This window comes from Larimichthys crocea, chromosome VII, assembly GCF_000972845.2.
Source record: "Larimichthys crocea isolate SSNF chromosome VII, L_crocea_2.0, whole genome shotgun sequence".
Classification (NCBI taxonomy): domain Eukaryota; kingdom Metazoa; phylum Chordata; class Actinopteri; family Sciaenidae; genus Larimichthys; species Larimichthys crocea.
Genome location: NC_040017.1, coordinates 19,889,162 through 19,916,213, shown reverse-complemented (window position 1 = coordinate 19,916,213; position 27,052 = coordinate 19,889,162). Strand labels below are relative to the sequence as shown.

Genomic DNA, 27,052 nt, shown 5'->3' with positions numbered 1-27,052 from the left:
GAAAAGAATCAGCAACCGTGGCCAGATCGCCGCGCACGTTGTTTCATTGCATCAATTGCGTCACGCCACTATTCGGCCTTACTAATTTTCGGTGCATCCCTAATCACTAAACATCGAGGTGCAGTAAACAGCGTGAACTCCACTGATGACTCATGTGCTTTTTGGCAGAAGCCCTGTAGCGGTCAATTAGCTCAAATCGGCATCAGAGGTCAAAATCCTCAACACATACGTTTGATAAATTAAAAGAAAAACCAGACCCTCCAGGATTTCGCGATGTTGGGATTTGCAACTTCAACGCAACTTCAGTGAATCCCCGTGAATTCAGGGTGGTGTTGCAATTTTAACCAATCACCACGATTTTCCCGCAACTTCCGCGCAGTCTGCCTGGGGGATTGAACTCGGCGGGTCAGGGACGGCCGCAAAGTGCGGTATGATCCCCTCGTGGGACCTCTCCCTGGTGCTGGCTGGCCCCCGCCGGGTGCATTTCCTCTGCAGTGATGTGCTGCGACCGGCTCTGGGTTGGCTTGGAAAGGCTCGGGGGCGAAGGTGAAGCCGCAAGCTTTACAGCGCCCGCCCGCCTGGACCCCGCTGCTTCCCGGGGCCGTGGACTTAGTGCTCACTGCGCCCTCTCCGGGGACGGGGCCGCCTCGCCCCCGGCGCAACTGTCGTATCGCAACTTATCGCAACTTTCACTTCCTCCCGCAACAAAAATGTTAAAAGCACCGCAACTTTCGTCGCAATTTTTTTGAAAACCTCATGCAACATCAGGCATTTTAGGCCACAACTATCTCAAAAAAGGCCCACGAAATCCTGGTGGAACTGAAAAACCAATGAAAACAGTCTTAACTATGTGTTGGGCCACCTTGCACCACCAGAAGAGCTTTAGTGCAACTTGGCATTGATTCTAAGAGTCTGTTGGGGAAGACTGCTGTATAACCAAAATCCAAAATCTTCTATAGGTGTTTAATTAGGTGTTTAATTTGGTATGGACCATATTATTCATACCATTTTCATACTAATTCCATATATACTAATAGCCATTCACTGACCCCTCATGTCTTATGGATCCTGGTAGAGACCACTCCAATCAGGATAGAAATGTTTCATCACAGGGATAAAGGTGCCAACAAGTCCCCCCACAGCATAACAACGCCACTGAATCCCCTCACTGTAGGAATAAGTATTCAGGCCTGTCTTGTTCTCTTGTTTTAAGCTACATACATTGATATAAAATCAGAATCAACTGAGCCTGCTCAGCATTTTTATACATGCCAGATGGCATGATTGTTAATTGCTTAATTGTACCATTCAGTGTAAATGTGGAAACATGCGCACTCATTGTTTCTCTACTCCGAAAAGACTTGACTTGGGAACATAGGTACCCGGTTCAAGTCCAGCATGGACCACATTATGGAGTGTGGACTGGTAACTGAAGAGAACCTGGGCCCTGCTAAGGTGCCCTTGAGCAAAGTACCAAACCAGTAACTGCTCTATCAGCGCCACTATATGGATTCCCATTCTTGTATAAGTGTAGTGTGGTTGCAATTTGGGCCTAAATATGTAAAACTTTAGTCAAAAAACTAATTTTCCACTGAGGGATCAATGGGTTTCCTGATGTCACATGCCCTATTAATGCCCTTCACAAGTAGATTTCAGACATTGACTGTCAGAACTTAATTCATCTCAACCAGGATACAAATTAGGTACTTGTCATTGAATAAAAGACACACAGAGATAAACTGACCTCTAAAGTAAAGAAACAGGCATAATCAGGGGGACACTCTGCCATCACAGGGTCTAGAAGATGGCTGCCTGATGAGCAAACACTCTATTAGTTCACTAATCACCAAAATGGGAGAAGAAAGCATTCTTTTAATAAATAATGGCACACTTCCTTTGATAGACGTTCTTCATGAGTGATTCCTAAACTACAGTGATACATCATACTAGATAGTTACTCAGTAATTCCTCATTACTTCATAATTTGCCATATTTAAATAAAACTACTTAATTTGATTATAATGTTACTTAAAGGGATACAGGTCTAATGAATAATTCATTAATCATTAATAGTTCTGTGCTGCTCAGCAACTCTATCTCTACATCAGTACCAGACAGGTCTAAAATGAATGCATAAATGTAAAATATGCACAATAGTTTGCACAATTTATTCAAATACAGCAAATAAAATTTTAATCAGGTTCAAAGTTAACTTACACAATGAAAAGCCATTCAGGCAAGTGCAAGTAATTTGTATTTTAATTACACCCTGGAAAAGCTGTATTTAAGTATTCTCACATATATGATCCAAGTGGTAAGAGAGTACAAAATAAGATACATTTATTTGGCAAAGTCATATTTTTTCAATGTCTTGACACCGCTGTTTATCCACTTTACTACCTACATATTTGTATTGTGCAGAAAATGCATGATTCAATTTGTGTCATCAAATGAAGTGTGTTTTTATGACTCGACTCCTCGACCCATGATTGCTTTCTTTGTGTTCCTCTCTGGTCTCAGCAGGATTATGTAGCATTTGGGTCCAAACAGTGCCACCAGGAGGCCAAAACTGGAGGCTAAGATGGCAAACACCTCCACTGCATCTGCATATTTGCCTGGTGAGCTGATATAGGCAGGAACAAAGGCCACCCACACAGCACAAAAGATCAGCATACTGAAAGTGATGAGTTTGGCCTCATTGAAACTATCTGGAAGATTTCTTGCTATAAATGCAATCAGACAACTGAGGATAGCTAATAAGCCAATATAGCCTAGTAAAACTGCAAAACCAACTGTAGACCCAATTACACATTCATAAACTATCTTGTCATTGTAGTATTGATAGTTTTTATGAGGGGTTGGTGAGGCAGATAAAAGCCAGGCAGTACAAATTGCTGCTTGAATAGAAGTAAGAACAATAACTGTTCCTCTCTGCTGCATAGCACCAAACCACTTCAGACTGGCTCCACCTCCTGGCTTGGAGGCCTTGAACACAGCCAGAACTACCATGGTTTTCACCAGAATGCATGAGACACAAAGCACAAAGCTGATCCCAAATACTGCATGTCTTAACTGGCATGTCCAAAGTTTTGGTCGGCCGATAAACAACAGTGAACACAGGAAACATAACTTAAGTGACAACAGTAACTGGAAACTAAGCTCTGAATTGTTGGCTCGTACTATAGGGGTTCTGCGATAATAGATAAAGATGCCCAGGACAACAGCGCAGATACATGTGCCCAGCAATGAGGTGGCTGTCAAGCAGATACCCAGAGGCTCATGGTAGGAGAGGAACTCTGTCTTTTTAGGAACACAGTGGTCACGCTGGGGGCTGGACCAGAAGTCCTCGGGACAACTGGTGCACTCCATGGAATCTGAAAACACAGAAAGTCTTCAGATACATGTTTATATTATATCTCCAAACTGCAATGTTTAAAACTGAATACCAACCAGTTGTATTGCTGATTTTTCCCCCAGAACAAGGGATGCAGTCAAAACAGCACACAGGTTGCCCCTTTTTTCTGGCCATACGAGTACCTGGAGGACAGCTCTCACTGCACACTGACCGGGGTGGCTACAGGGAGAATAATACATGTGTTATTCTACACAGATAAAATGAGTCATTCATGGAGTCTCTGAATAATCAGAAGTAACCTTTTTTGATTCAAAGTTCCAGAAGATTTTGTCTTCATCAATTGTGAGTTCTTCACCTTTGAAGGCTGATTTCTTAACATCACCCACATTTTGGAGTTTAGTTCTTCCATCAGGGAGCCATAGCCAGTTCATGATATCATATATCGGTAAGGCATCACCATTCTCATCAAATGATACATGATCACCAAAGGTTGTGGTGAAGTTGACCTTTTGCAAGTAATACACAATCTATGAATATCAGAAAAGGGCATAGAGAAAAGGAAAAAAATATTGTGGTCAATATAGAAATACTGAGTATTCAATAATCAAACTGCATACCATACTCATGAATAGACATAAACCTTTTACTGACCACATCAGTACGCACTTTCATTTTTCAGAGGACAGGAAACCCCTTTGAGCTTTGTGCTTGCCTCTTTACAATTAGTAGTCTAATGTCTTTGTATTTGATCCTATAGCCTAATTGGCACTTTGCAATAATTACTAAAGCATGTGATTGAGTCATAGTGTAAACTGATATCACACCTGCCATGGCTGCAGTCCTTTCAAATTACCACAGGTGTTCCCACTGAAAGGCCCTCTCCCAGGCTCACACTGCAGCATATCATCAAGGGCATATGCCAGAGCATACACAGCCTTGTACACATTATACTCTGACCTGAGGTTAGACACATCCACAAACTCAGTCTCCACTTTCTCTAGATCTTCTTGTCCAGTGCATATTTCTCCCCCAGCTTCAACCCAACCAGCTGGAGGTGGTGCAAATCTACACTGAAATGTGTATTCCCAAAACTGGTTTACCTGAAATAAATTCAGAATAGCTTGATGTAATTAATGACTATAAATTATTGCTGCAATTGCCAAATCACATTACACAGATTGCACTCACAGTGCTATTCCCATAACTGGTGTTGTGGTGTAGATCAGGGCGTGATTGTAAGAGGAAATCCCTAAGTCCAGTGATTTCTCCTCGGCGGATGGCGATACCCAGTGTGCCGCCCAGGTAAGGCATAAGGCGGGGGGTCTGGAGCACAGCAGCTGCTGTCCAAGCTTCACTGGCAATCCACTGCAGGCCTGTCACATTCTGCCTCACCACCTGTGCATCATATCAAATATATAAATCCATACTATCATACCACTGAAGTATCTTGTGTTATCATACACAGTTTACACAATTTATGACCTATTCCTTATAATAAAAGTGATGCATATCGTCATAATTGCAGATTCTAACTGGGCCTTTTTTTTTTCCAAAGAAATAAGCATTTTCAGTTAAATATTGTATATATGTTACAGCTAAATATTGTATGATAACCTGATAACTTTTGACTAATTCAGTGGTATGTTTATACGATACTATACTTAGTCCAACCTCTTCCATGAGGTTAATCATGTGACTCTCATGTGCAAACACAATGACCACACGAGCTGTGGATTTCTTCATCATATCCACAATCCTCCTTAGTTCAGTTTGTTCATAGCCCCAAGGCAAAATCTCTAGGTATGCCAAACAACCTCCACCAGACTGAGCCAAGTCAGATTGGAAAGATCGAGCAGCGTGGAGTCCGTAGTCATCATCACTGATGAGCAGACCTGCCCAAGTCCAGCCAAAGTGTTTTAGGATCTGAATCATAGCACGCACCTGAGTGAATACAGAGTGAAGGAATTAGTGCACAGGAAAACCTACAGATTTCACAACCCAGTGACATCAGCGACTGCAAAAAAGGAATATATTTTTCATTCTAGTGAAGAGACATTTTTTTCTGAGTAATGTTTAACTGCATGTTTTCTTTTTTGCATGTTCATTTTGCTGATAGAGGTTCACCTGGAAAGCATCACTTGGGATTGTTCTAAAGAAGGATGGAAACTTTTGCCGGTCACTCAGGCAGGAACATGTGGCAAAATAACTCACCTGTGAAAGACACAGAACGTACATCCAAAAAACCTCAAAACTTTTTCCTTTTCTTTCATCTTTCTAAGGTTGATTAGTCCATGTTTACATCTGAGAATACATTTCAAAAAATTAAAAGCATTCTTTGATGACAAGTTAGAAAACTTACCATAGGTACTCTGTACAAACCTAAGACAGTGGAAATAGCAATAGAGCGTGTAGAAGAAGAATCACCCACAACACCTATGACTGGAGGGGTTCCTGCACAGGTCTCATCCAATAAATACTGTTCCTCTTGACCACTGACTAAGGACAATGCTCCACGAAATCCAATTCCTAGATTGACACAGTTGTCATAAAGACTGTATCCCAGAGTCACGTTAGGAAGCAGGTTGGGGTTTCTGTTGATTTCATCAACAGCAAAGGCCATGGTCCGCACCTGCCTGAATCCTAGAACATCATAACTAACACAAGAAATACCACAGTTTACAGTTTAAAAATAGCAAAATGCCAAAAATATACAACATACAGTAACATGTAAGAGTTGACTTGTAGATGTTGCACAAGTAAAAAAACAATTAAGACACTTAAATAGCAACATCTTTTCATCCGGAAAACAAATGGTATTAATGTGAATGTAATTATTTCATAATCATATTTCTTTTCTACTAATGAGGTTAATTTACCAAAGTTACTTTTTTTCCTGTTTCCCTGAGACACTCACCCATGGCAGGAAGGCTGTTGTGGTTGTGAGGTAAAAGACAGGTCAGGAAAAACAGAAAAGAAGTGGATCTGAAACAGACCACCTATAACCACATCTCCTGCCTTGTGCAAGCCATTTAGATGAAATTGTCCTTGTAACTGACACGAGGAAGAGTAATGAGTTGAGGACAGAGCTGAAGAAAAGTGGGAATACAACATGAAATACATAAGCAAGTTGACCTTGACAAATGCCCACATGACTTTCCTCGTGTGTACTCCTTTTGTGAGCCCAGTCAGTGTTATTGTGCACCAGCCTCTTTTATTGACTTGCAGTGTTGTTCAATCTTACACGCCACCCATCAGGTGTCATGAGCAAAACCTGGGGCAGGGCCTAAAATGGTTCTTCAGAATCAGTCTGCAGTGTAAAACTTGACCATATACATACGTTTGATTAATTAAAAGAAAAACCGACACAAACAGTCTGTGTTGGGCCACCATGCACCACCAGAACAGCTTCAATGCCACTTAACATTGATTCTAAGAGTCCGTTGGGGAAGACTGCTGTATAACCAAAATCCAAAGTCTCCTATAGGTGATTAATTAGGTGTTTAATTTGGTATGGACCATATGGTTGTTGTTTCTCTACTTAGTATGAAAGGACTTAACTTGGGAACGTAGGTTCAAGTCCAGCATGGACTGCATTATGGAGTGTGGACTGGTAACTGGAGAGTACCTGGTCCCTGCTAAGGTGCCCTTGAGCAAGGTACCAAACCTCTAACTGCTCTATCAGCGCCGCTATATGGATTCCCATCGCTCCACCTTCTTGTATGTCTATAAACGTGGTGTGGTTGCACTTTGGGTCTACATATGTAAAACTTAAGTCAAAAAACAATTTTCCCACTGAGGTATCAATAAAGTAAATGTTCTTCTTTATGCAATTCAATTTCAATTAAACTTCAATAGACCCAACATTTCCCACCAGAAACAATTCTTTCAAGAGCCACGAGTCGAGTAACTTGAGTTGAAATTCATCATCAAACATAAACAGTTTTATCACATGTCCACTAGATGGTAGCAGCATAGCACATTTAGAGAATTACTACAGCTTTCCACCTATTTTCCATCACCTGTTTGATGGATGGTTATTGCATTTGTGTGGCACACGGCAACTTATCAGAAATTTGATATGGTCACTTTTGCAGAAACAATAATGTCCAATAGGTTAAGTCACCCAATACAAATTTCCTTAAATTTGCACTGTTGTAGATTTGTTCTTTGGATTGTTTGTTAAATATGTATGTCACCGTACACACACACACACACACACACACACACACACACACTGGAGACTATATTGTTCGTAATTACAAGCAGAAACCCGTCAGGAAACCTTATTTTCCTCATTTTGATTCACTGTCAATGCTTGCACATACAAGCAACACAATATATAACACAACACTGAATAAAATTCAGGGTAGAAGAACTGGGATTTGAGATACGTAGACTCACCATATTTGGGGCTAAGAAAGTTACATGCTGATGTATATAAAACGTCTAAATCATATATAGAACTGTTCACAGAGTTAAAATGTTTTTTGTCCTTCAAATCCTAGAATGTGTAAATAAATAATTGAAAACAAGATAATTATTAATATAACAGTTGTTTTTATTAACATTTCTTTGTTGCTTCTAGTTTCATCTGGTGACAATGACTATTGAATGCAAAATACAAAGTGAATCACTGATAAACTTACATTAAAGGCCCAGTGTGTAAGATTTATGGGGCTCTATTTACATATATTAATATGTACAGACAGGTCCTTTTTGACTGAGTCTACCATGCTGAAACACCATGTTTCTACAGTAACCCTGAACAGACAAACTAAACACTGGTTCTAGAAAGGTTCTTTTGCATTTGTCGTGCATTTCACCACCACCACCACTTCTTCATGATAGGAAGCCGAGGGTGGGGCAGTAATTGCCACTAAAACACACACACTGGTCCTTTAAGTGCTAAGCTCATGATTTTGTGATGCCTCGACCCATGATAGCTTTCTTTGTGTTCCTCTCTGGTCTCAGCAAAATTATGTAGCATTTAGGTCCAAACAGTGCCACCAAGAGGCCAAAACTGGAGGCCAGGATGGCAAATACCTCCACTGCATCTGCATATTTCCCTGGAGAATTTACATAAGCAGGGACAAAGGCCACCCACACAGCACAGAAGATCAACATACTGAAAGTAATGAATTTAGCCTCATTAAAGTTGTCTGGAAGATTCCTTGCCAGAAATGCTAATAGGAAGCTGAGGATAGCCAGTAATCCAATATACCCCAATAATACAGCAAAACCAACTGTGGACCCTACAGCACATTCATAAACTATCTTATCATTGTGGTATTGGGTGTTTTTATGAGGCTCTGGTGAAGCAGATACAATCCAGGCAGTGCAGATAGCTGCCTGAATGCAGGTAAGAGCTAAAACTGTTCCTCTCTGCTGCATAGCCCCAAACCATTTGAGATTGGCTCCACCTCCTGGCTTGGAGGCCTTGAACACAGCCAGAACCACCATGGTTTTTACCAGAATACATGAGACACAAAGCACAAAGCTGATCCCGAATGCTGCATGTCTCAACTGGCATGTCCACAGCCTTGGGCGGCCGATAAACAGCAGTGAACACAGGAAACATAGTTTAAGTGAAACCAAGAGCAGGAAACTCAGTTCTGAATTGTTGGCTCGTACCATGGGTGTACGTCGATAGTAGGTGAAGATGCCAAGAACAACAGCGCAGATAAATGTTCCCAGCAATGAGGTGGTTGTCAAGCAGATACCTAGAGGCTCATGATAGGAGAGGAACTCTGTTTTCTTTGGAACACAGCGGTCACGCTGGGGGCTGGACCAGAAGTCCTCTGGACAACTGGTGCACTCCATGGAGTCTGACAAAAAGGACAAAATAGTCACGGCAAACCCCTGTTAGCATACATAATTATAATAGAAACAATAAAAAACTCACCAGTCTTATTGCTAATCTTTCCTTCAGAACAAGGGATGCAGTCAAAACAGCACATAGGTTCCCCTTTCTTTCTGGCCATGCGGGTACCTGGAGGACAGCTTTCACTGCACACTGACTGGGGTGGCTACAGGGAGAAAAATACATACATAACATTGTACTATAATCAGATTTTTAGAAAATTGTAATTAATGCTAAGATCTACAGTCCAAATAAAGAGGAGTAAAACAATGCAGGAACCTTATTTGATTCAAAGTTCCAGAAGATTTTGTCTTCATCAATTGTGAGTACTTCACCTTTGAAGGCCGACTTCTTAACCTCACCCACATTTTGAACTTTGGTTCTTCCATCAGGGAGCCACAGCCAGTTCATAATATCATAGATTGGTAAGGCATCACCATTCTCATCAAATGAAACTTCATCACCAAATGGTGTGGTGAAGTTGATCTTTTGCAAATAATGTACGAGCTACAAGTTGATGATACAAACAGAAGAAGAGTGTGACAGGTTCATCTTATTGTTCAAATGATTTGAAAGAAAATCTTTTTACTCAATTTATTCAACTTTTCATGTCTATTCACGTCTAACTGGTTAGACATAACAGGGGCAATGTGTAAGATGCATGCTGACATGGCAACAGCTACAGTATGATATGCCAAACATCTATTGTGTTGCAAAGATATCAACGATATCATATTTACTTTGTTGTAATGTCACTTATATCTCAAGAGGTGATAGTGAGTCACTGGTACCCTGGAACTAGTAGTCCAGGGAAACCAAGAATTTAAAATCATTATACATTGCTTTAAAGCACAAGTTTGAAGACTGTCATTGCATTGAGGGTTGGTGGAGGTGTAATGCTGCCCTCTGTTTTTGGAGCTTGTGGCCAGGAATTACAAATTGCCTAGTATTAGGAGTATTCAGTCATCAGTGTCTAAAAACAAAATGGGAAAGTGTTTCATCCTGCTACTTCTATTGACAATTTCACTTTTTAAATAAAATAATAAAATTACAACACACCAATGACAATGCTTTTTCACAAAATTCTATACTCATGAAACTACATCCAGTAAGTACCTCAAGGTGAAGCAGTAGTTTTCAAAACATAAACAGGTGGAGTGTAAACTGATATCACACCTGCCATGGCTCCAGTCTTTGCAAAGTTGCACAGCTGTGCCCGCTGAAAGGCCCTCTTCCAGGCTCACACTGCAGCATGTCATCAAGAGCAAATGCCAAAGCATACACAGCCTTGTAAACATTGTACTCAGGCCTGAGGTTAGCAAGATCCATAAACTCAGTGTCTACATTTTCAATATCTTCCCGTCCAGTGCATATTGCTGCCCCAGCTTCAACTGAACCTTCTGGATCAAATTTACATTGGAACGTGTATTCCCAAAACTGCCTCACCTGAAAGGCATTAAAAAAGTCAGTATTAACAGAAATATTTCATTCTTGCAATTTTAGATCAAATTGTAAGATTTAACTCTTGCCATGCTATTTCCATAGTTGCTGCCTTTTTGGTCAGGACGTATTTGTAAGAGGAATTCCCTAAGCCCTGGTATTTCTCCTCGACGGATAGCAATTCCCAGTGTACCGCTCAGGTACGGCATGAAGCTGGGTGTCTGTAGCACAGTAGCCGTTGTCAAGGCTTCACTAGCAATCCACTGCCGTCCTGTCACATTCTGCCTTACCACCTGTGGAACAAATTTCAGACTTATGAATAAAGATACAGTCTACTGTGTAGCGAATATGGATTTAATGACAATGATTGAGTGAAAAATAAGTGGGAAAGGCCACTTTAAGAAAAAAACAGAAATGATCAAGTGCAAGGTGAGCAACTCAGCATTGGATTTGCATACTGAAATGCATATAAAAAAAACTAAACAACCAAAAGCACCTTTCACAGTGATGGAAACCCAAAAGTCGATTCAGATATGTCAAGCCATGTTTTCATCAATTTCATCATCTATATCTTGAAAATACGTTCAATCAAACAAGATAAACAAGATATTTAAAAATATATATATAAATAAAAAAAGGAGATAAAGAAAACAATGCATCATGTTACATTTCATTTCATTTTCATTCATTTCTAAATCATATTACATTTTAATTTCCAACCTCTTCCATTAGTTCAATCATGTGGATTTCGTGTGCAAACACAATGACCACATGAGCTGTTGATGACTTTATCAAATGTACAATCCTCCTTAGTTCACTTGAGTCACTGTCCCAGGGCAAAACCTCTAAGTAGGCCAGACATCCTTCACCGGACTGCGCCAGGTCAGATTGGAAGGACTGGGCAACATGGAGTCCATAATCATCATCACTGACCAGCAGGCCAACCCAAGTCCAGCCAAAGTATTTTAGAATCTGAATCATAGCACGCACCTGAGTAAATACATAGTGAAGGAATTAATGCATATTCTCTTAAAGTGACAACTAACCTAAATTGATGTAACTTGTGACAACTGTACTAGAAGCTTTACAGTGGTGTCACAGTTATTCTTGAAGAGTTAATAAAAGGTTTATTGCATTCAGGACATATTTCAGAAGTTTTCTGCATTACTTTTGCAGCTCTTAATTTTGTGAAGTTTCACCTGAAATGCATCACTTGGAATTGTTCTGAAGAAGGATGGAAAACGTTGCCGATCACTCAGGCAGGAACATGTGGCAAAATAACTCACCTATGAAAAAACACATTTATAAACACAATTTACAATACAATTTTTTATTTTTCAGACAGAAGTATTTTCGTATTTAAATTTTGTATCACATTTAACAATGAAGATAATTCAAATACAGTACACGGAAATACAAAGAATACAAGATATAAAAGATAGGAAACTTACAATGGGCATTTTGTATAAACCTAGTACATTAGCAGTCGCAATAGAAAATGTTGAATAATGATCACCCACAATCCCCAAGACTGGAGACCCTGAACAGTTCTGCCGAAGCAGAAACTGCTCCTCTTGGCCACTTGCTAGTGATAATGCACCACTGAATCCAACAACAAGTGCTCCACAGTTATCATAAAGACTATATCCCAGAGTCAGGTTAGGTAAAAGTCTGGAGTTCTTGTTGATCTCTTCAATAGCAAATGCCATGGTCATGGCATGCCTGAACCCTAGAGTATCAAAACTAAAACACAAAATGTCACTATTAGTCAACCAAAAGTCAAATGGCACTGTATGAACATACAACATGCAACACAACAAAATAAATAATAATAATATAACACAAAATAATTCACAGTCCCAATAATATACCTTTTACAGATTTCATTTCATTTTTGAGTATCATTAAAACTTAAAATATTACATAAATCATATTTTACAAGAATTTTATCACAGTGCCATTTTATCCCTTGTTGTGATCAGCATAATTTGCACAGATCCTGTTGCATGTGTGAAACTTACCCTTTGCACATGGGTTGCTGCGGTTCTGAGGTAAATGTCCGCTCAGGGAAGACAGAGGTGTAGTGGACCTCAAACAACCCACCGAGAACTACATCACCAGGCTTGTGCATTTCATTAAGATGAAACTTTTTCCTTAGTGTACAAGATGAGGGAAAAGAGGAAGATGCAGAGTAAAGAGAGGAGAGAGAGAAAAAGTACAGGATAAGGTAGAAACACAACGGACAATTTGCAATAAGAAAAGCTCCCATAACTGCCCTCCTCCCTTTACAACTGTTTCTGTTTTTCAGACAAGGTTACTTCATTTTATATGAAGGGCTATGTCAACCCATTAGTATGTTTTTCATCACTGTTCAATCTTTCACATCCCCCATGAGGGCACAGATTATGGGGGCAGGGCCCAATGTACATCTGAATATGTAAATATACCATGTGAAAGTTACTGCAAAATGCTATGTCAGTTTTGGCAAATATAAGCCATGAAACATAGATATTTTGTTGAGCAGGTCAATGTTTATTTCATATTATTTTAATGTATTGTATTTTTCTATTAGAAACTTAAAATCTGCCTTGTTTACTATTTAAATACAATTTGGAAATCTCTGGGTATTGTAATGAACTAGCATTGGCCCCCTTTTCTCAGTTGATCAAGATTTTTTTATTTCTCATATCTTTCACTTTTATTTTCAATTACATCACACAAATTCCATTGGTTCGTTTCCTTGATTAAAACATATGAACTATTTGTTTGTGTACCATAGTACTTAACACAATATGTTTTACTATGTTTCAGCCACAATGGTTATTTTCTGACCCTAAAATAATTATTAATCTATGTAAATGTAAATGTAAATGTACTTTATTTATGGTATTACCATGAGCTCAATGCTATTTTTAAAATTTACTTTAGCTCAGGACACATTGGACACAACTATAAAGGGGTTGTGACCCAGCAACTAGCAGTAGTAGGCTTATTTTCATCCATGGGATTTCTACTCAAACATGTATTTTTATTGGGATATTGGGACAATAATTTACCCTACATCCATGATTCTCACCCCGGGGGTCCACAAGCCTTAGGTTGGGGGTCCGTGGAAAAAAAATTGGAATAAATTAAAAAAAAGTTATGGTGAATCGTTTAAAAAGTGGATAACTATGAATGGGATTTAAACAAAAACATTCTGAGCCAATGACACTCACTTACATTAGGTTTAGGACATTAAAACTCCTGAAATTATGACAATGTGATGCACTATGTAAATCTGTTACTTTGCTCAGGACTGGAGGATGCACATGCAGCTCCCACAGCTGATCTAATTAGCACAATAGACACATATGTTTTAAACTGAAGTATTTAGATTGAAAAGTTTAAAATATAAATAATTCCTATGGCATCTACTGTTATGAATAACAGTAAACATTTTTTAAACTGCGTGAGGATTATGATTAAAAAGATTGAGAACCCCTGCCTTACATAACATACATACTGTAAATGGATGGAAAAAGAAAAAAAAAATGTCTGTGAAACCAGCTGAACCTGAAAGAAAAAAAAATGAAAATATGTTTTGCACCAAGTAAACATCTGGGTTTTGATGAAGGATTTAAATGAATTCATGTTCATGTAGTTTTGAAGGCACTCGTTATTTCGCCTATAATGTTGTGAAAACATGAACCAAAATTACATAATTGTTATCAGATTATTACCACATTAATGTTAAGGAAATATCACTCATAATCCAAATATTGCACCGATTTAACCATTTAATTGTTTGCAAGTTCCCTTATTATTACTGCCATAATACTACTAGGCTATTCATCAATAGTTTTGCCTCATTGCTATCTTTAAATGTGTTTTTCCAGATATCCAGATTATCCAAATATACATATTGTTTACTTTGCTTAAGCCACAGAATCAGACTATATGCAGATGATGTTCTGTTGTTTCCTTAAAATCCAAGTATCATAATTGCGGAATGTTTTAGAGGCTTTTTTGGTAGCAATATTTGGATAATAAACCTTTCCATTATGTGTCATGCTTGCTTGAATTATTATTTTTTTTTTAAATAATGTGCTAATTTCTATTCTTCCTGCTGCTTTTTCTCCAACTATGGGGAAAGAAAATTTTGTTGATCATGGGCAACCTGTTTACAAATGCAACAGATAACAACTTATATAAAATTGTTTTTATTTCATCCTTTAGGTTTCATCGAGTGGAAACTTAAGAAAGCCATTCAAAGTCTCTCTGTATGGGATGAGATAAGAATCTCTTATATACAAATGTTTCTTTATTGCTTCCAGTTTCTTCTAAATATATTTTTTACATGAAAAAATGTATTTAAATAGCAGGCAACTTCTGTTATTTAGTACTTTTGCATTTAGATAATCTAAATCACAGGTCTATGGACAAAGGCAAAAAATTGTGATTTGTGATTTATGATTCTGGACTTTATATATATATATAAAGACTTAATTGTAAATGCTTTTATGACTTGGTGGTTCCTCGGCCCATGATTGCTTTCTTTGTGTTCCTCTCTGGTCTCAACAGGATTATGAAACATTTAGGTCCAAACAGTGCCACCAAGAGGCCAAAACTGGAGGCCAAGATGGCAAATACCTCCACAGCGTCTGCATATTTCCCTGGAGAGTTCACATAAGCAGGAACAAAGGCCACCCACACAGCACAGAAGATCAACATACTGAAAGTGATGAGCTTGGCCTCATTGAAGTTGTCTGGAAGATTTCTTGCAAGAAACGCTAACAGGAAGCTGAGGATAGCCAGTAAACCAATATAACCAAGTAACACTGCAAAACCAACTGTGGACCCAACTACACACTCATAAACTATCTTGTCATTGTGGTATTGAGTATTTTTATGAGGAGTTGGTGAGGAAGACACTAGCCAAGCAGTGCAGATAGCAGCCTGAATAGAAGTAAGAACAATAACTGTTCCTCTCTGCTGCATAGCGCCAAACCACTTCAGACTGGCTCCACCTCCTGGCTTGGAGGCCTTGAACACAGCCAGAACCACCATGGTTTTCACCAGAATGCATGAGACACAAAGCACAAAGCTGATCCCAAATGCTGCATGTCTCAGCTGGCATGTCCAAAGCCTTGGTCGGCCGATAAACAGAAGTGAACACAGGAAACATAACTTTAGTGACACCAGGAGCAGGAAACTCAGTTCTGAGTTATTGGCGCGTACCATAGGTGTGCTGCGATGATAGATGAAGAGGCCCAGAACAAGTGCACAGATAAATGTTCCCAGCAATGAGGTGGTTGTCAAGCAGATACCCAGAGGCTCATGGTAGGAGAGAAACTCTGTTTCCTTAGGAACACAGTGGTCATGCTGGGGGCTGGACCAGAAGTCCTCTGGACAACTGGTGCACTCCATGGAGTCTGACAAAGGGGAAGATGATAAGGTATATTGTTGCTATAGAGTACCTTTAAAGTAAAACAAAATATTAAAGCATAAGCACCCACCAGTCTTATTGCTGATCTTTCCCTCAGAACAAGGGATGCAGTCAAAACAGCATATAGGCTCCCCTTTCTTTCTGGTCATGCGGGTGCCCGGAGGACAGCTTTCACTGCATACTGACTGGGGTGGCTACAGGAGGAAAACAAATCCATAATTTTATATTATTATGTACTGCTATGGTCTATAATCCAGAAAGGAAATGTGTCTGAAAACCAAAAGCAACCTTATTTGATTCAAAGTTCCAAAAGATTTTGTCTTCATAAATTGTGAGTTCCTCAACTTTGGAGTCTGACCTCTTAACCTCACCCACATTCTGAACTTTGGTTCTTCCATCAGGGAGCCACAGCCAGCTCATGATATCATAGATAGGCAAAACATCGCCATTCTCATCAAATGAAACTTGATCACCAAATGAAGTGGTGAAGTTGACATTTTGCACATAATGTACAAGCTACAAATGGAAATAAAAGATTAGGAGTGTGAAATCTAAGACAACCAGACATTAGGCTGTTGTTTTCTACAACCAGCTAATTAGTTAGTCATTATTGTCATAAAACAAAATGGGAATGTGTTTCATCTTGCTATTTCTAGGATTAAATATTTACTTTTTAAAGAAAATTATGAAACCCATAACTCATACTAATGCTGTTTTTTGCAGTGAAAATGTGTCACATTTTCATAACATGACATACTAAAAGCTAAAATAAATAAGTACCTCAAGGTGTGGCAGCTGTTTTTTTTTAAAAAACAAACAAACAGGTGGAGTGTAAATTGATATCACACCTGCCATGGCTCCATTGATTGCAAATCAGCACAGCTGTTCCCACTGAAAGGCCCTTTCCCTGGCTTGCACTGTAGCATGTCATTAAGAGCATATGCTAGTGCATACACAGCCTTGTAAATATTATACTCAGGCCTGAGGTTAGAGAGATCCATAAACTCAGTCTCCACATTTTCAATATCTTCCTGTCCAGTGCATAGAGATGCCCCGCCTTCAACCGAACCTGCTGTACCAAAGCTACAATGAAATGTAGATTCCCAAAACTGCCTAACCTGAAATAAAACATATTAGGTTAATATAATACAAAAGGTTAACATTGATAGAAATTACAATATATAATAAATTACTTTACTTATGATTATTTTTTATTTTAGAATAGTTAAATGAAATTCTCACTATATTATTCTCATAGTTTTTATCTTGGTCGGGACGTAATCGTAAGAGGAATTCCCGGAGCCCTGCTATTTCTCCTCGACGGATGGCGATGCCCAGTGTGCCACTTAGGTATGGCATAAGGCGCGGGGTCTGGAGCACAGTAGCTGCTGACCAACCTTCACTTGCTATCCACTGCAGGCCTGTTACATTCTGCCTCACCACCTGTATAAAAGTATTATATAAAAATGTTTTAGGCTTTGGTTTAAAAAAAAACAAAAAACAATATACTTCAGAGCTCACACTAGCAAATATCTACATTGTCTATTATCTGATTTATCTACAATAATTCCTCTGGCTGGCTTAGTCGTACGTACAGATATGAAAAATGTATGTGCAAGATGCCCAGTTCAACAAAGGGAATAACATACCAAAATCTATGTTCAAAAAGAAGCAATTACTGTAAACTGAGATAAAGAAGTAGATCTGTGCAAACATGACCACATGAGCTATTGATGCTAATCCTTATCGTAAACTATTCAGTTAAATATCTTGAAATCTAATTTGACAAAAACATTTAGTTGTATGATTTTATTAAGGTATAATAAAGTTCTATTTCGAGGCCAACCTCTTCCATCAGGTAAATCATGTGACCCTCATGTGCAAACACCATAACCACACGAGCTGTGGATTTATTCATCACTTTCACAATCCTTCTTAGTCCAGCTGGCTCGTGGTCCCAAGGCAGAACCTCTAGGTAGGCCAGACATCCTCCACCAGATTGAGCCAGGTCAGATTGGAAAGATTGAGCAACATGGAGTCCATAATCATCATCTGTGACCACTAGGCCTACCCAAGTCCAGCCAAAGTGTTTTAGAATCTGAATCATAGCACGCACCTAGATATATTGGTGTGAAGGGATTAGTACACAGACAAGTATATTCTCTAAATGTGACATATACAACTAGATTTGTCTCATCTTGTACAAGCTTGCTATATCCTCTAATACATTTACATTTGGATTTCAGTTCTCAACTGTTGTGTTGTACCTGGAAAGCATCACTCGGGATTGTTCTAAAGAAGGATGGAAACCGTTGCCTGTCACTCAGACAGGAACATGTGGCATAATAACTCACCTATGAAGAAACATACAGCATAAACTGAAGTTACCTATCTGATATAGATCCACTTTATATGTCAACAACAACAGTATATTAAAGTCCAACAAAACAAAATACAGATGGCAGGAAACTTACAATGGGCATTTTGTATAAACCTAGCACATTGGAGGTGGCAATAGTAAATGTAGAATAGGAATCACCCACAATCCCCAAGACTGGAGGGGTCCCTGAACAGTTCTGCTGAAGCAGAAAATGCTCTTCTCGACCACTGACAAGTGATAATGCACTACCGAATCCAACAACAAGTGCACCACAGTTATCATAAAGACTATATCCCAAAGTCATGTTAGGTAGCAGATTGGAGTTCTTGTTGATCTCTTCAATAGCAAAGGCCATGGTCATGGCATGTCTGAACCCTAGAGTGTCAAAACTAACACACAAAATGTCCTTGTTAATCACCAATAAGAAAAAAAATGGCATATAAAAAATCAAATATATGTACCTTTAAAACTGTTGAAAAGTTACATTAATCATGGTTCATCTGACAATATTATTCGTACAGATCCATGCTGTCTGCTGTGTGTGCGAAACTTACCCTGTGCAGATGGGCTGTTGTGGCTCTGAGGTAAATGTCTGCTCAGGGAAGAAAGAGGTGTAGTGGACCTCAAAGAGCCCACCGAGAACTATATCGCCAGGCTTATGCATTTCATTAAGGTGAAATTTTCTCCGTAACTGACAGGATAGGGGAAAAGAGGAAGATGCAGAGTAATAAGAAGAGAAAGAGAAAAAGAACATGTTATGGTAGACACTCAAGAGGAAATATGTATCAAGAAAACCTCCCATAACTGCCCTTCTCCCTTCACAACTGTTTCTGGTCTTCATACAAGGTTACTTCATTTTATATGAAGGGCTATGTCATCCACTTTGCATGCTTTCTGTCACTGTTCAAACTTTCACACCACCCATCAGGGCACAGGCTATGGGGGTAGGACATAATTCACATATAAACTTAATTATGTCAATATAACATAGAAACATTTAAAATGCTATACCATATCAGTGAGTCTTTCAGCAAATATTTGTAATGAACTATACTGTATATATTTTTAAACACTTGTACATAATTTTTTGTTTTTCTGTTGGAAAGTCCATCTTATTTATTGAGTGTGCCTGAAAGCACACACTATATGTTATCCACCGTGCTTATTCTGCCGCTTCTTATTCTTATTCTTACGCCATTTTTTTGTCTCGCTTCTCCGCCCAGAGTTTTTGTCGCACATACACAACCAGGATGCCAATACGGCCGGAAATCGATTGCTATGCGTTTTCTAAGAGTTTCGGCAAACGGTTTTGCCAAAAATTGCAGCAAAAAAAATTAATGGGTGTATATTGCGAGAATGTTCGAGAGCTAGAGTGTGTGATGTCATCGCTAGAGTGGAGAGGAGAGAGAACGATCAGTGAAAATATAAAACGTATTCGACTACCATGGCCTCAAATGCCCCACTACAGACACGATTTATACATAGAAACAGGGCCGGTTTTAGCTATGGGCAATGTGGGCGACTGCCCAGGGCGCAGTCTCCGTGAGGGCGCACGAGTGTCCAAGGTGCAAATGTGGCCAGAACCGGCGCTGCATAGAAACATATGTAACGTCTCACTCACATTCGCCTGCTAAAGCTGTCAGATATATAGTTTTGGGGGTAGACGCAAAGATGCGGCAGCAACACCCATCGACAGCCTCATAGACTGCCATGTTAAAAAGGCGGGAACTTTTCTGGAGGAAAGCAGAAGTAACGTTTCTCTGAATTGCTCTCAAGGGCACATTTCTTCATTTATCGACACAAAATACCTATGTAGACGTTCAGGAAGGGCTCAGCGTGCTCAAAGTTAAGCCGTTTCAATTATTGGAAATACGGTTTTGGCCAGAGATCCTTCCATTCGAGGGGTAATCTCAGCATTTTCTCTCTGTCTCTGTCAGCATTCCCAACTGACATTCTAACAGGTGCAGTAACTGCTCTGCTGATTAGACTTGGTCCTGGTTGCTTGGCAACCTCAAGCCTGCCTGAAGGAGGAGAGGGGGGAGGGGCCAGCAGGCAGAAGTCAGCAGGCAGAAGCCAAGCGGCGGCCATTTTAGTAGTTATTGGCACTTAATTTGAACTTGTCTGTCTAAAATGACAGATAGAGACAGCAGAGCAGCTAGCGCGTTAGCGCTAGCTGTAAAGACATGCTATTTGCTAACATTAGCAACCAATGCTAAAATTTGTCCTAATTAACATTAGCCACTAGGAATTAAAACATGTTAATTGCTAACATGCTAATGTTAACATGCTAATGATAACATGCTAATGGTAATTGCTAGCGCATCAGTGCTAACATGTTAATGCTAACATGCTAATGGTAACATGCTAATGTTAACATGCTAGTGTTAACTGCTAGCACGTCAGCGCATCAGCGCTAACATGCTAATGTTAACATGCTAATGTTAATTAACATTAGCCGTTAAGAATTAAATACATGCTAATATTAACATGCTAATGCTAACATGCTAATGTTAATTGCTAGCACATCAGTGCTAACATGCTATTGTTAATTGTTACCGCGTAAGTGCTAGCTGCTCCTGTGTCTAAATAAACATGTTAAAAATTATTATTTGAGGTGTGAATTTTTAGCACTGAATTTGCTGAGCAGTGTCAGTAATAATGTATGGGGGCGACGGGCCGGACTCAGGCACACTCAAAATTTCTTTTGAAATTTTTTGGTTGTTTAAATAAAATTTGGAAATCTTTGGTCAAAAGATTACTACTATAAGATAAATCCTAAAAGTTTTAAGCTGAAAGCATCACAAGTTACTAAACGTTAACAGTATACCAAAAATACCTTACTCCAAGAGAAACAAAAAAGTTTTCCCCATGGAGCTAGGAACCCACTAAAGTTGTTCCATCGTTTTAATCATACAAATGAGCCACTTACAAAAGCTGGAACTCATAATGATATTCTGAGTATCAGCCTCTATATCAAAGAGCACAAAAAGTCACAAAAGCACATTATATGCAGATGATATTTTGCTCTTTGTCGAAATTCTAAAAACTCCCAGAAACACTTAACATTTAATGGAGGTGCATCTTGTGGAGATCATGTCTCCAGCTAGATACTCTTGAGATCTGAGGGTATCGTTTATTGTGATCACGCAGCTACATCTACATGTCAGCAATAGTTAATCATATTATATTTTAGTCTGGTGTACGCCATTAACAGACTGTTGACTTTGCTGATATTAATCACATAACTATCACTTTAGCTTGTAATCTCTGCAAATGCTCTAGTTTATATAATTTCTAGATTTCTATTTTTATTTAATTTTTATTTTAGTTTTATAACCTCTCTTATATTTTTTCACATTTTCTATTTATCTGTACTAATTGTAGTCCTTGTCCATCTGGCAACCTTGTGAATAAAATATATATAGAATAAAAGTCTATCTTATCTTAAACTGTTGCATGTGTATGAATGTGACTGATAAGCAGTTGGCACCTTGCATGGCAACCAATGCAATCAGTGTATGAATGTATGGGTGTGTGGGTGAATGAAATATGTAGTGTAAAAGATGGTATACCTCCCTTAAAATTGAAATAGCCCCTCATGTGGAACCTTTATGTACAACTACAACAGATATGTGAAAATTGGTTTAATTTCAATTGAAACAAAGCCTTTCAAAGTCCAAGGAAATGTGATCAGGCAAGAAATAGGCAATCATATAGAATATGTTTCACACAAACAATTCTTTATTGCTTCCACTTTCATCTAAATGTATTCTTAACAGTAAAAATATTCTTTATACTAAAAAACTGTTTACTTATTTGTTATACTGTGTTGGCCATTTTAAGGGCATATCTCAAATTAATGAAGGCAGAATACATAATGGCTCATGACTTTCCTCGACCCATGATTGCTTTCTTTGTGTTCCTCTCTGGTCTCAGCAGGATTATGTAACATTTGGGACCAAACAGCGCCACCAAGAGACCAAAACTGGAGGCCAGAATAGCAAATACCTCCACAGCATCTGCATATTTGCCTGGAGAGTTCACATAGGCTGGAACAAAGGCCACCCACACAGCACAGAAGATCAGCATGCTGAAAGTGATGAGTTTGGCCTCATTAAAGTTGTCTGGAAGATTTCTTGCCAGAAATGCTAACAGGAAGCTGAGGATAGCCAGTAAACCAATATAACCAAGTAACACTGCAAAACCAACTGTGGACCCAACTACACATTCATAAACTATCTTGTCATTGTGGTATTGAGTATTTTTATGAGGAGTTGGTGAAGCAGATACAAGCCAAGCAATGCAAATTACTGCCTGAATAGAAGTAAGAACCAGAACTGTCCCTCTCTGCTGCATAGCACCAAACCACTTCAGACTGGCTCCACCTCCTGGCTTGGAGGCCTTGAACACAGCCAGAACCACCATGGTTTTCACCAGAATGCATGAAACAGAAAGCACAAAGCTGATCCCAAATGCTGCATGTCTCAGCTGGCATGTCCAAAGCCTTGGGCGGCCGATAAACAGAAGTGAACACAGGAAACATAGTTTAAGTGAAACCAAGAGCAGGAAACTCAGTTCTGAATTGTTGGCGCGTACCATGGGTGTGCTGCGATGATAGATAAAGATGCCCAGGACAACAGTGCAGATAAATGTGCCCAGCAATGAGGCAGCTGTCAAGCAGATACCCAGAGGCTCATGGTAGGAGAGGAACTCTATTTTCTTAGGAACACAGTGGTCACGCTGGGGGCTGGACCAGAAGTCCTCTGGACAACTGGTGCACTCCATGGAGTCTGACAAAAAAGGGAAGATGGTTAGGTATATTCTTGCTGTACAGTGTAATATCCTTAAAAAAAGTAAAATTAAAACACTGAACATGAACACCCACCAGTTTTGTTGCTGATTTTTCCCCCAGAACAAGGGATGCAGTCAAAACAGCACACAGGTTGCCCTTTCTTTCTGGCCATGCGGGTACCTGGAGGACAGCTTTCACTGCAAAATGACCTGGGTGGCTACAGGTAGACAAATAAATCGGTAAATCTGCTATATTATTATGTACTGCTAAGATCTATTGAAAAATGTGTAAGTTTGCCTGAAAAGTAACCTTTTTTGTTTCAAAGTTCCAGAAGATTTTGTCTTCATTAATTGTGAGTTCTTCAACATTGGAGTCTGACCTCCTAACTTTGCCCACATTCTGAACTTTGGTTCTACCATCAGGGAGCCATACCCAGTTGACGATATCATAGATCGGTAAGGCATCACCATTTTCATCAAAGGAAACTTGATCACCAAATTGTGTGGTGAAGTTGACATTTTGCAAATAATGTACAATCTACAAATGGATGATATATTAAATATTAAAATAAACAGTTAAGGAAGTACGACTGTTCAAACAATTTGCAATAACAATTTACAATAACACGCCCATTAAAGTGTTGAGACAATGTTGTGTTAGATGTTGTGTTCAGGATTTTTTTTTTTTTTTTTTTTTTTTGGAACTTGGTATTTCTAGTGTCTATCTTCATCTTTCTTTTCATAACATTCTGTTCTCACAAAACTAAAGACAGTAAGTAGGCCTAACTCAGAATTTAGCAGCTGTACATAAGCACATAAACATATGGTATATAAATCAAATAAATAGATAGATCACACCTGCCATGGCTCCATTGTTTGCAAATTGGCACAGCTGTGCCCACTGAAAGGTCCTCTCCCTGGCTCACATTGTAGCATGTCATCAAGAGCATACGCCAGAGCATATACCGCTTTGTAAATATTATACTCAGGCCTGAGGTTCGAAACATCCAAAAACTCAGTATCCACTTTTTTAATATCTTCCTGTCCAGTGCAAAGAGCTGCTCCAGCTTTAGCTGAATCTGCTGGATCAAATCTACACTGAAATGTGAATTCCCAAAACTGCCTCACCTGAAATACAATATATTATGAACTAAGTATTGACAGAATTTACAATATATTATTGATTATTTATTTTAGGTCAAATTGTAAGATGAACCTCATACCATGTTATTTCTTTCTACATTGTCATTTTGGTCAGGGTGTACTTGTAGAAGAAATTCCCCGAGCCCTGCTATCTCTCCTCGGCGGATGGCGATGCCCAGTGTGCCACTCAGGTATGGCATGAAGCTGGGTGTCTGGAGCACAGCAGCCGATGTCCAAGCTTCACTTGCTATCCACTGCTGGTCTGTCACATTCTGTCTTACCACCTGTTTATAGAAATATATAAAGTTTTTGTTTTAGATACAGTGTGTTAAATCCATGTTAAAAAAGCAGCAGTCAACATAAAACTATCATATTTTGTTTATATATTTAGACATTATATGACCCGACTAACCAAAACTGGAAGCAGAATTGCTATTGTCAAAAATTTTTGATTTAATCAATTGATGTGATTTTAGTAAGTGAATTTCAGTTTGCAGAAACAATTAATTATGTTACATTTTTTAAAGGCATGGATTTCTAAATTATATTGCATTTAATTCAAACCTCTTCCATGAGATGAATCATGTGGAATTCATGTGCAAACACCATGACCACACGAGCTGTTGATGTCTTCATCAAATGTACAATCCTCTTTAGTTCAACTGGGTCACTGTCCCAGGGCAAAACCTGTAGGTAGGCCAGACATCCCTCACCAGATTGAGCCAGGTCGGACTGGAAGGATCGGGCAACATGGATTCCATAGTCGTCGTCAGTGACCAGCAGGCCAACCCATGTCCAGCCAAAGTGTTTGAGAATCTGAATCATAGCACGTACCTAAGTGGATATATATATATATATATATAAGTGTATGTATATATATATATATATACAATATATCTATCTACAATATATAAATAGATATAATTGTGCTCATGAGTTTATCACTGGCAGAATTTCAAAAATATTGGCCATTTTCTGAAAAATATGACCATGATCATGGAGAAAACTTTTCTTATATTAGTGGTCAGGTGAAGCCATTTATTATCACATAATTATGTGTGCCTTTTGTTTTTATCACAATGGTAACCAAAATCAATAGTTTCAATACCCTGATCAGAAATATAATTTAATTGGAAACACATAAAAATTAAAGAAATGCATTTTGTCTGATGGGTAATGTTTTCTATAAATATGGTACAAATCTTGCAAATTCTGACAGGGTATATAAACATATGAGCACAACTGTATATTATTATGATATTATTCCACAGAACGTTATATTATTTTCAAAACATTAACTCAAATTATTGTTACCTATATAAATATATATTAAATTATGTTTCACAATGGAATCACTTGAAATTAATCACATTAAGAGAAAAGAAAAGGTTTGTGTCATCAGGGACATTTTCCACAAGCTTGCTTACTGCCTAAATAGATGTAGTTTGTGTTTCACCTGGAAAGCATCACTTGGGATTGTCCTAAAGAAGGATGGAAACCGTTGCCTGTCACTCAGGCAAGAACATGTGGAAAAATAACTCACCTATAAAGAAACATGCAGTATAAACTCAGTTTACTTATCTCAAAAGTCATGTCCAGGAAAAACTATTTTATATTTCAACAATGTATAACTTATGATGCCATTAAACAGTACAGCATATACAAGTACAACATTGCAAGAGAGAGATAGAAGAAAGAAAACTTACAATAGGCATTTTGTATAAACCTAGCACATTGGCAGTGGCAATAGAAAATGTTGAAGGGGAATCACCCACAATCGCCATGACTGGGGGGGTCCCTAAACAGTTCTCCTGAAGCAGAAACTGCTTCTCTCGACCGCTGGCAAGTGATAATGCACTACTGAATCCAACAACAAGGGCTCCACAGTTATCAGAAAGACTGTATCCCAGAGTCACGTTTGGTAGCAGTTTGGAGTTTTTGTTGATTTCTTCAACAGTAAAGGCCATGGTCATGGCATGTCTGAACCCTAGAGTGTCAAAGCTAACACAACATGTCACTATTAACCAATGAGAAGTAATATGGCTCTGTGAGAACTGGGTAGATACACACACACACACACACACACACACATATATATATATATACTTTTAAGGGTATATTAATATAATTATTACTATTTTTTGTGTTTTGAAAGTATCACTTAAACAGTCATGAAAAGCAACATTGATCATGTTTCATAAGTATTTTAGCATGGTGACAATTTTTCCTTGCCATGATCAAACAGTATGATTCGCAGATTTCCATGATGTACGTATGAAACTTACCCAGTGCAGATGGGCTGTTGTGGCTCTGAGGTAAATGTCCGCTCAGGGAAGATAGACGAGTAGTGGACCTCAAAGAGCCCACCCAGAACTACATCACCAGTTTTGTACATTTCATTAAGGTGAAACTTTTTCCGTAAATTACAAGTTGAGGGAAGAGAGGACGTTATGGAGTAAAAAGAGGAGAAAGAGAAAAAGAACATGATATGGTAGACACTCAAGAGGAAATATGTATCAAGCAAACCTCCCATAACTGCCCTCCTCCCCTCACAGCTGTTTCTGCTCTCCATACGAGGTTACTTTTTTTTATATGAAGGGCTATGTCATTGCCATTGCGTGTTTTGCGTCACTGTTTAATCTTTCACCCCACCCA

The 27,052-nt window shown here is 38.9% G+C and overlaps 4 protein-coding genes across 4 annotated transcripts; all 4 read right to left on the bottom strand.

Annotated features, from left to right (window-relative positions):
• Nucleotides 1–2,424: 2,424 nt before the first annotated feature.
• Nucleotides 2,425–6,554, bottom strand: LOC104939239 (extracellular calcium-sensing receptor-like). Its single transcript, XM_027279995.1, has 9 exons — nucleotides 6,270–6,554; nucleotides 5,715–6,009; nucleotides 5,480–5,566; nucleotides 5,027–5,296; nucleotides 4,538–4,750; nucleotides 4,180–4,455; nucleotides 3,655–3,882; nucleotides 3,451–3,574; nucleotides 2,425–3,374 (listed from the first exon to the last, which is right to left on the bottom strand). Exons 1-9 carry the CDS (start codon nucleotides 6,503–6,505, stop codon nucleotides 2,464–2,466), a joined length of 2,640 nt encoding a protein of 879 aa, XP_027135796.1. The 5' UTR covers nucleotides 6,506–6,554; the 3' UTR covers nucleotides 2,425–2,463.
• Nucleotides 6,555–8,266: 1,712 nt separating this feature from the next.
• On the bottom strand, nucleotides 8,267–13,769 carry LOC104933770 (extracellular calcium-sensing receptor). The gene is made up of 10 exons (XM_019269944.2): nucleotides 13,732–13,769; nucleotides 12,677–12,808; nucleotides 12,107–12,398; nucleotides 11,855–11,941; nucleotides 11,376–11,645; nucleotides 10,745–10,948; nucleotides 10,392–10,661; nucleotides 9,495–9,722; nucleotides 9,258–9,381; nucleotides 8,267–9,180 (listed from the first exon to the last, which is right to left on the bottom strand). Exons 2-10 carry the CDS (start codon nucleotides 12,784–12,786, stop codon nucleotides 8,267–8,269), a joined length of 2,499 nt encoding a protein of 832 aa, XP_019125489.2. The 5' UTR covers nucleotides 12,787–12,808; nucleotides 13,732–13,769.
• A 1,196-nt stretch (nucleotides 13,770–14,965) lies between these two features.
• LOC104933757 (extracellular calcium-sensing receptor-like) lies at nucleotides 14,966–19,127 on the bottom strand. The gene is made up of 9 exons (XM_027279996.1): nucleotides 19,018–19,127; nucleotides 18,558–18,852; nucleotides 18,351–18,437; nucleotides 17,930–18,199; nucleotides 17,326–17,526; nucleotides 16,932–17,201; nucleotides 16,372–16,599; nucleotides 16,154–16,268; nucleotides 14,966–16,069 (listed from the first exon to the last, which is right to left on the bottom strand). Exons 1-9 carry the CDS (start codon nucleotides 19,125–19,127, stop codon nucleotides 15,156–15,158), a joined length of 2,490 nt encoding a protein of 829 aa, XP_027135797.1. The 3' UTR covers nucleotides 14,966–15,155.
• A 3,218-nt stretch (nucleotides 19,128–22,345) lies between these two features.
• Nucleotides 22,346–26,825, bottom strand: LOC104933769 (extracellular calcium-sensing receptor-like). The gene is made up of 9 exons (XM_019269946.2): nucleotides 26,683–26,825; nucleotides 26,104–26,398; nucleotides 25,854–25,940; nucleotides 24,962–25,231; nucleotides 24,478–24,681; nucleotides 24,113–24,382; nucleotides 23,565–23,792; nucleotides 23,349–23,472; nucleotides 22,346–23,253 (listed from the first exon to the last, which is right to left on the bottom strand). Exons 1-9 carry the CDS (start codon nucleotides 26,790–26,792, stop codon nucleotides 22,346–22,348), a joined length of 2,496 nt encoding a protein of 831 aa, XP_019125491.2. The 5' UTR covers nucleotides 26,793–26,825.
• Between the last annotated feature and the right edge of the window lie 227 nt (nucleotides 26,826–27,052).